The sequence below is a fragment of the Sprattus sprattus genome, assembly GCF_963457725.1.
Source record: "Sprattus sprattus genome assembly, chromosome: 4".
Lineage (NCBI taxonomy): Eukaryota > Metazoa > Chordata > Actinopteri > Clupeiformes > Clupeidae > Sprattus > Sprattus sprattus.
In genome coordinates, this window is record NC_137923.1 from 27,502,736 (window position 1) to 27,512,735 (window position 10,000).

Genomic DNA, 10,000 nt, shown 5'->3' on the forward strand with positions numbered 1-10,000 from the left:
CGGACAGCCCTGCTAGCAAGCAATGGATTATGTTTGCATTGCTAATTCACATAAGAATCCGTTGTAGGGTAAAATAGAGAGAATCCGTTGTAGGGTAAAATGAGAGTTAATTACATGCCAGGCCCGTGATTCCGAGTCGGCATCATGCTTGCGAAATAACATGAACATTGTCTCTTGGAGGCTGGTTTGTGGTCAAAGCACTCTCTATCTAACCACTCGTTCAGGTGTTTTCTTCAGTTTGTACAGCCAACTACTGCACACGTTAGCTGTATAATCCCATCATGCACCGCAACATATTTTTGCAAAATATTCGAACATAAATTCGCCAAATATAAGAACATCGTAGTTTAGTTTAAAGAAAGCATTTTAGTTTTATTTTGATTTAGTTTGCTGCAATGATTGTACAGTTTGAAGAAATAGAAAATTATACCATATACCAACCGTCACATAGATGTGCATGACAAGGAAGCGCTATATTGGATGCACCTCCCCAACAATTTGTCTTTAGGGTCTTTCTTTATCCGTATTGTCAGGTCAGTAAGGTGGTCGTATAATAAATAATGGGGCCGGTATGATTGAAGGATGGCCGGCCCTCGCACGCCGAAATGTGGACCGGCCCACAATAATTAATCCCAACTTCATGGGGTCCCAGTTATGGGCCCCCCCCATTCCAGGGCCAGTCTAGGGCCCGGGACAACGTACCCGTTTGTCCCCCCCTGTCGGCGGGCCTGCACACACGCACACACACACACACACACACAAGCACGAACACGCACGTACACACACACACACACACACACACAAAGATGACAGAGACAGGAAATGAATGGAGCAGCAGTCCTGCTGAATGGAAACATATAGGTAAGAAGCGACAAAGAGAGAGAGAACTGCACATATACAAGGGTTTGTTCAATGTGTGTGTGTGACAAGGACAGAACCTATAGAGCTTGCACTAATAATTAATATGCATTGAAGTTAAATTAATCTGTGAGATTAAGGGAAATTAGTGTGTGAGTGACAGAGACAGTTTATATATGTGTGTGAGTTTAAGCATAAGTAACAACAAAAGGACTGTGTGCACATGTGTGTGTGTGTGTGGGAGAGCTTATATGAGAGATTGAAAGAGTGTGTGTGCGTCTGTGTGTGTGTGTGTGTGTGCGTGTGTGTGTGTGTGTGTGTGTGTGTGTGTGTGTGTGTGTGTGTTAATGGTAATGTGTGTTTTAATCCTCTGACAGAGATGGAAAAGGGTCTCATGACTGGATTAGCTCTGGCCTCATCGCAGACGCAGCTCTCTTATCTCCTGTCAATGTGAGACGGCAATGCCACAGAACTTTATGAAGCGCATCTCCTCTTTTTCTCTCTCTTCCTCTTTTTCTCATTATATCATCCCGATACACTGCTTTACTTGAACACTCTGTTACTCTGTCTTGCATTTTGGAATTGACACACACTCTTACACACACACACTCAGTTTCAGTGGCATACAGTGGTCCAAAAATCAATTTCCACCTCCTTTCTCAAATTCAAATTCTCTCTCTCTCTCTCTCTCTCTCTCTCTCTCTCTCTCTCTCTCTCTCTCTCTCTCTATCCCTCTCTCTTTAAGATTCCTTTTCATTTGACATTTGACTTTGATGATACTTACTTTCCTGACTTTAAATAAATTCTCACTGTGTGGAAACCGATTTTCTCCAGCAAAAGTCAAAATAAAAAGAAAAGACAGCGGTGAAAAGGAGAGAAAGGCAGAGAAAAGGGCTTTGGGAACTGAAGGCTGCACATCAATGAAAGCCATTAAAGCTGAGGATGGAAAACAGTGAAAGCCATCTTCCCTCAGCCACTGCTGTTCACACAAACAGACAGAGAGAGTGAGCGAGCGAGAGAGAGATAGATAGAAAGAGAGAGAGAGAGAGAGAGAGAAAAACCATGTTTAAATAAAAACAAAACAAAAAAAATGGAAAGATGGCAACAAAATAAATTAACAATGAAATCGAGAAAAAAGAAAACATAAAGAAGAACATTAAAAGAAATCACGATAAAAATCACTATAGCTTGGCATAGTGTCCTTAAAATTAGCTTTATTTAAGAGGAGAGGTGGAGAGAGACTAAAAAACAAGAGAATAAGAATCATAATTAATGCATTACTCATGAATATTCTGTGCTGGTCCTCTTTGAAGAAAAAAAGCGTGTTTGGCTTGTGTCCACAGTTATAGTCTTCAATTCACCCCCTAAAATCATGAATATTAATTTCTGCACAGATAAGGAAGCAGACTCAATGCTAACTGAGTTAACAAACTGACACAAACAAAGGCTAAATTTACAGTTTAAGCGCTCACATTTGAAGATGTGTCATAACACTGTAATAAATCAGTAACAAAGGCACATGAGAGTAGTGGCCAAAGGATAATTACTGTGCCTATATTCATACACACACAAACACACACACACACACACACACACACACACACACACACACACACACACACACACACACCCACACACACTCACACTCACACTCACACACACACACACACACTCACACACACACACACACACACACACACTCACACACACACACACACACACACACAAACACACACAAACACACACACACACACACACACACACACACACACACACACACACACACACACACACACACACACTCACACTCACACTCACTCAAATGTAATCTTTGCACCACATTATCACGCTAACGTGATAATATCGTTGCCAGAAAACTTTTCCTTCCAATTAATACACCTAATTAAATAAAATTCCTGATTGAAAAGAACCCAAAATAAGTTAAATGTTCAGGTTTTTCACATTTTTCAGTCACAGCACCAGTAGGACAGTGTCAACACTGTTACGACCCTGCCTCATTTTTGTCTGTGTTTGTCTGTGTCAGTCTGCCTGAGCTTGTGGACAGGTGCAGGTAGTTGCCTGATTGGTTGCTGGGCCATAAAAGAGCTACCTGGCTGGTGAGCAGTGTTGGGCAAGATACTGAAATTTTGTACTTAGTTACAGTTACTAGTTACTTCTTTTAAAAGTTATTGAATTACTTCCCCAGTTACTGTAAATCAAAAGTAATGGGTTACTAGGGAAAGTTACTTTTACCTTACTTTTATATCTGCGTTTAATGTAATGAATATGAGCAGTACTGAACAGTCAAACACAATAAACATGTTTTTTTCCCCCTATTTATTTTAAACAACAGGGCAACATGCCTTCAAATCAAGCAGTAGTTCAAAAGTCCCTTTTAACACTTAACTTAATACAAAATAACTGTCTCAGTCATTTAACATAGCAATCGAAGCAAAAGCATACAGGTCTCAATCAAAAAATGAGAAACCCCAAGACCTCCTCATTAAATGCAACGAGCACAACATTGTAGACTAGTCATGTTACTTCACCACTGGGTTAGATATGTACATAATAGTTGAGACTAGCTTATAACCTACAAAGATTCTTTATTCTTATTTTTTATTCCGTCTCTGGCGAGACACTGTGGTGAGGTATCCATCTAGCTAGCTAGGATGGACAATCTAGATAACAGTACAGTAACGTAGCAGTTTGGAGCAAGATAGCTACTATCCCAGTAACGTAAATGTTCAGGGCCTCGTTTCCCGAACGCGAAAAAGGACTTGAAATCGGTCGTAAGAGGGATCCTACGTTGCAGAGCGGTTTCCCGACGCCGCACTTAGCTTAAGTTTATCTTTCATTGAGAAGAATTTTACGTGTGGTCAGGACCAGTAGTAACTTCACACTTAGCGATGCAATCCACCAGGGGCGTCGTTCGGCCTATTATAGAAGAAATCCAAACGATGTTTCTGTGTATAGCACATCATGAGAATGTCATTGTTTCACCTGCCTATTCCCATCAAAATAGAAATAAAGAAGTATTTGAAAATAAAGATTATACAAAATAATATGTTATTGAACTAAGGAGATGGCTTTTCTGACTGTGTAGTTAGGCTGCAATATTAGGAAATTGACATGTCATTGAGCCGGGCTGGAAATCAATCAAGAGGGTGGCACCCGCTAGCCTATGTATATTTATTGAGGTATTGTTCTTATGTCGACACTTGTTATATTGGAACTTCATTCATGAGCCTATACATGGGTTTCTTGTATACAAACATTGAAGGCTGCGCGCTCAAATCCGCGGCAGAAAGCCATCTACCCTAATACAAATGAATACAGAAAGCCCAGTTTAAATGTATTGTTTATTACTTATTTAGCCTACCGTTCCCTATTCTGTTGCCATGAATGCTTGCACACACCCTCAACATATTCCCTAACGTAACCTTGTACATTGTTGAGCCTTTTTCTATACTTGATTTGATTTGATATTTTATTTTTCCTGGCAAACGGATGCTTCCTCCTAGGTATACTGAACATCTTACCAACTCTGTTAGAGCAGTTCACCACACAACAACTCCCTGTCATGTTGCCTTTCTCCACAGCTTTCTCATCCACTTCAACGTTATCTTGCTTCTTTCTGCCGCGAGATTGCGCACGCAACCAGTGATGACGTAGCCGAGAAACCCATGTATACACAAGTGAGAAAATCGACTCGTCTGAAATCGATGAACAGGCGACCTCCACCCTAAGAGATACTTAAGAACTCGTGCACGTGGCGCTCGTGCACCTGACTTTAAGATGATGTTCGGGAAACGCTCGTAAATAGAAAGTGTTACTGAGTCTACTATGTCGCCAAAATCCACGTAGGCCATTAAAATACGTCGTTATCGGGAAACGAGGCCCAGGATGTGTGTGCATGTTGCTGAAAGTATTTCACAGTCACTGTAGCGATAACATAAAATGATGAGCCTGATGTAATGCTATGGCTTTGTATCAGATCGCCAGGTTTCGTTTAACATTGATACAATATGTTAAGCTCCTGTAACTAGCTGCCGTTTGCTATCGCTAGCTAGCGTGCAATTTTACAGATGTAACATTAACATTTTGACTGTAACATTTACATTTTGATTTAATATTAACACAATTGTAATTATACCGGCGGCTTATAATTAAGATGTCCGGATAATGAAAACTCTGCAGGTTACTTTGACCGGCACATTTTTTTTCTACCTCTGGGTTAAATGCTCATTCGTTGCGCCACCAAGGTCCTGCGACGTCAGATCAGTAGCAATTAAAAAGTCAGCCTATCTTGTCTTCTTGTCTGCAAGTGTTAATTTTTCCACAAAAGAGAGTAACGCGGGTAACGAACTCATTTAAATTTCAGTAAATGTAACTGCGCTACTTGATTAAAAATAATACTTTGTTACATGCTCGTTACCACTAAAAGTAGTGGAATTACAGTAATGCGTTACTCCCAACACTGCTGGTAAGTGGGGTGGGGAATTAAAACAAATAAATGTGTCGTTGGAATAATTATTTAAAGTTGCTTAAATTTTCAAAAATATTACAGGAGCTTAAAGGCTGATTTATACTTCGGTAGAAGACACTTTTGAAAAGGTCGCCGACACAAAAAAAAAGTGTCGTCCAGGCTTGTGTGTTTATACTTCAGGCGAGCGCTCGCCGACTTCGTCATAATGGGAGAGGCGCTAACGACATTTATCTGCCACTACATTCTACCTTGAAAATCAACGGCACGTGCCGTCTATCTAGCTAATCACACTGACATAATTATGAAGAGTGTTTAATGATATATATCCGTTTTAACAGGCAGGTATTATTTGTGGAGGAAGCAAGCTATAATTAAAGTATATGCTTTAATGTGGAGGATGCAGCTTAGGCGCAGAGACAGGGTTTGCCCGTCTCCTAATAAAGTTGGCGAAACAAATGCAACATTTGCTTATTAGCCTACCTCTTGTTACCAGCAGACAAACACACACTTTCCAAAATGGCATTGCATTGAATAAATCAGGCCTATGATGTGCATTGCGCATGCATGCTTTGTCAGTGCTTAACAAGATCTGCGTAATGTCCTGCGACAATCTGCCGGTGATTTCCTTCTCACGGTAGCCTACCCTATATTCAAAACCAGAGTAGATTAAGTTAACAAATATTGCCTAGGAAAAGTTATATGCGTAAAGGTCTGGTAAGCGTCTCCGCTGCGCAAATTAAATGCTGCGTGTGTTTTGTGCCACCTAAAATATTTCTAAATTATGCCAGAGCCTGCACTTCCAGCTTCCTTGTTTAGCCCTATGTGTAAAACATGAAAATTCCTCCAGTGAGCTGACCTCTTGCATTCTTCACCTTGCACACGCACTTTTTGCCACCCCACCACAAACATGAATCCGGCACCACTAGTTGGAACCAAGGCATTTTGGAACAGAGGGTTTAAATTGGTAAAGATATTTTGGACATTTGTTCGAAATATTGAGCTTTCGGATCACTGGGCAGTCCCCCAGCCAGACAGAAGGTTTGCCTGTCATAGCTCATCATTGCCTGCAAGCTAATTACAACTACAACAGGGACGTAGCAATAACGTTGTATGCACAACTCCTATCCTTCTAACTGCCAACCATTATTGAACAGGTTGTTATACTTTCGGAGTCAGGTCGCCGCCGAGCGCCTGTTTAATTGTGTATGTGTTTTTCAGATGTGGGAAAGTTGCTGTGTGTGCTGCTGCACCAAATAATTCCTTTCATCAGTGTTTTAAAAATGTTTCAGCACTTTGACCGTCTGTTTACGTTACCGCGAGTCAAAGCACTATCCATGTTTCTGATTGCTTTCTCGTTGACCTGTCTACTTTCCCAATACAATAACCGAAGTAACTAATTCAACTGTAAAATCCAACACATTGTTGATATATATTCGCCAATGGTGTGTGATCGCGCCTCATGACTAGTAAACTTGCACATCTTCCTTATGCCACTGTCAGGGGCTCGTCACAATGGCAGGCACCGGGGCCCGTTGTATCTATGTTACGCTACTGTGACGACTTCAGCGCCAGTAGAAATTTCTCCATGTAGCCAACACTTCAAAACGACGGTTTAAAGTGTCGTCCATGACGTAATTTTTGTCGGCGACCTTTTCAAAAGTGTCGTCTACCGAAGTATAAATTAGGCTTAAAAGTGCCTAAATCTAACCACATCTCAGTCTTAAGGCTTAAGGGGACTTATTAACCATGTTCTGGACTTAAGGATTTTAGTGTTTTACTATCTGTGGCTGCAATGTGTTTCAATTCAATTCAATTCAATTCAATTCAATTCAATTCAATTCAATTCAATTCAATTCAATTCAATTCAATTCAATTCAATTTGACTAACAGTATATAGCGTCAAACCATACAATTGTCTCAAGGTGCGTTACAGAGCCCATGGCCTAAAACATTAATTAATAAGACCAATGGCCGCCTCAAAAGCACACTCCCTCAAAACACCTGTTCTCATGAACTGTGTTCTCATCTGACCCTGTGTTTTCCTACTACCCTAGCACATCTAAACACACAGTTTAAAACACTGGTGGGGATTTCCAAAATAAAAGTTCATCACAGGCAAGCACAAATAACAGATCTAATGCATTACTTAAAACATCAACTTGCAAGATAGTGTCTACAGTGTTATAGTATAGCTACTGAACACACTCTCCTGAAGAAAAATGCATTCAAAAATAAAAATTAAATTGTACAAATTATTGGAAAGTGTAGGCTCACCTCGTTAATCTGGTCCCAAGTTAAGGTACAGCATAAACATGGATCAGAGAGAGATATCAAGTATAAGTGACAGTTTTGGTGCTAACAGGGATAGCATCAGTGTAAAGGCTTCATGAAGTTACTTTGGCCTAGCATATTCCTAATCATGTATACACTTAATTTTTCAAACCGGTCTTAAAGGAACTTATGTTGATGTGTCTCATTAGAGTATGCAGGCATATAGAGGTCTTGTGAACTTTCTTTTAACAGTAAAACATTTGTTGTGAAAGGGGTACGTAAATGAGCTGTGAGTTTTGGGATGTACTTGTGGGGACTTGAGTGTTTGTGGGGATGTGAGTTTTTGTGGGGGGAAAAAGTCCAAAACTTTGACAATAGAAATATGGTGCAGGAAATACAAATTAAAAAGTAAACAAATTGGCATGAACAAGCAAGGATGAAAAAAGATTAAGTTAAATGAATACAAAAGAATAATGAAAGCGATGAAGAGAAGAAAGACATGAAAATGACAATGAGAGAGAACTTTCACAGATAGAGAGAGAGCGGTCACAGAGAGAGATAGTGAATGTGTGAGTGAGATGGAGAGAGAGAGAGAGAACAGCCTCGTACCTCGTACTCCTCCTTGAAGCCGTATCCTTCGGAGCACTTCATCTGGGTGATGTGCTGCAGGAGGTCGGCCACACGAATGGCAGGGTGCAGCTGGCCCGTCTGGTAAGAGACGCCCTCCACTGCACCGTCCCGCTCGCGGTCGCGCTCACGCTGCTTCTTAAAGGTGTGTGTCAGCGAGTGCGAGTGCGACTGCACCAGGCTACTGGTGTCGCTGCCCATCGTCTGGCTCTCGTCTGTCAGAGGGAGGGAATGAGTCGGGGGAGAGGATGGTTACCACTGGAGATAGAACAACAGCCATATCACAACACTGACAACTTCACACATTTCAGGTTTGCCTTTCTACCAGATAACAGCTGGGTGTGTTTTGAACCCAGCCCAGTTCTGGCCCAGATAGAGCGGATATCCAGCTAATCAGGGCTGGATCAGTACCACACTCAGCTTCTATCTGGACTCTCACTGGCTCTGCGTGTCGAGTGTCGGGTTAACAGACGTTAATGAATGCTCAGCTGGAAAACTAGTGATTTTTTTCAAATAAGTAACATTCAACATTTTAACCATTGGAAATGTAAATTTGAAAAGTACTATTTGTAGTACGTTAATTTAGAAACTCTTCTTATAAGCCAATCACTATAATGTTAACCTTCCTGACAAAGCATTCTCAGTGAGAAAACACAGACGTGTGATGATGTGACGCGTCCTCACAGGCGGGTGATGGGGTGACAGGAACATGACACAGTGCATGTGTGTAAGAGGAGAGAGAAAGAAAAAAAAGACCAGTGTGTGAGAGAAAGAAGAAGAGAGACCAGTGTGTGAGAGGAGAGAGAAAGAAGAAGAGAGACCAGAGTGTGAGAGGAGAGAGAAAGAAGAAGAGAGACCAGTGTGTGAGAGGAGAGAGAAAGAAGAAGAGAGACCAGTGTGTGAGAGGAGAGAAAATGAAGAAGAGAGACCAAATACACCAGGCTGGATGGCTCTGCTGTGTCTCACCACTCAGACTTTCAATGATATGATCACTTCATCATTTCACAAAGCAGGAACCTATTTGAAACAGATCTGGCCCTAATCAGACACTGATTAATTCTGGTCCTAGATCAGTGTAGAAAATGTTTGTCATTTTAAATACATTTTACAGAGAGGGTGAGAGATACAGTGAGAGGGAGAGGAAGGAAGGGAGAGAAACACATGACTGAAGAAGTGAAACATGGTATGTGGTGGGATGTCAAGGCCAAATAGTAACCAGTAGTGATGTCCACTATAGTGATGAAATAATCGAAGTAGAGAAATCACCTGGCAACAGGAACCCAACCAAACACAAACACAAGGGAACCCATCTCAGATCAATGTAAATCATAAAAGCTAACTAAAAAAATGAGATGCTGGTTAGAACGGAGACAGAGACGATGTGCCGCATGAGTGGGGTGAAGCCTGTGAAGCCATGATGGGGGTGGGGGGGGGGGGGGGGGATCAGGATGGGTGGGGGGGGCATCATGGAGTCATGCCACACAAGAGCATCATGGTGAGATGACATCACATCCACTGCCATGCACATGACAAGCAGGACCACCCCCAGATGGAAGGAACACCTCCCTCAGGAAAATGAAGAACACTAACTCCCAGACTCCCCCAAAACCCCAAGAGCAGACAGAATTGGCCAAACTTACCATTAATGGGCACTTTATAGGAGATACATTAGAGGTCAAAAGGGCGGGGAGGAGAAAGACAGAGAGAGGGGATAGAGGTAGAGAGAGGGAGAAAGATAAATATACAGAAGAAGAG

At 41.5% G+C, this 10,000-nt stretch overlaps 1 protein-coding gene across 1 annotated transcript in view; it reads right to left on the minus strand.

Annotated features, from left to right (window-relative positions):
* LOC308364549 (receptor-type tyrosine-protein phosphatase mu-like) overlaps positions 1–10,000 on the minus strand; it is a gene marked incomplete at both ends in the record, with an annotated part of 185,601 nt that overhangs the window by 58,957 nt on the left and 116,644 nt on the right. The window contains 2 exons of the mRNA XM_080837711.1: positions 7,622–7,630; positions 8,228–8,472. Coding sequence (XP_080693837.1) covers positions 7,622–7,630; positions 8,228–8,472 — 254 coding nt within the window. The remainder of the gene's footprint in view (positions 1–7,621; positions 7,631–8,227; positions 8,473–10,000) is intronic.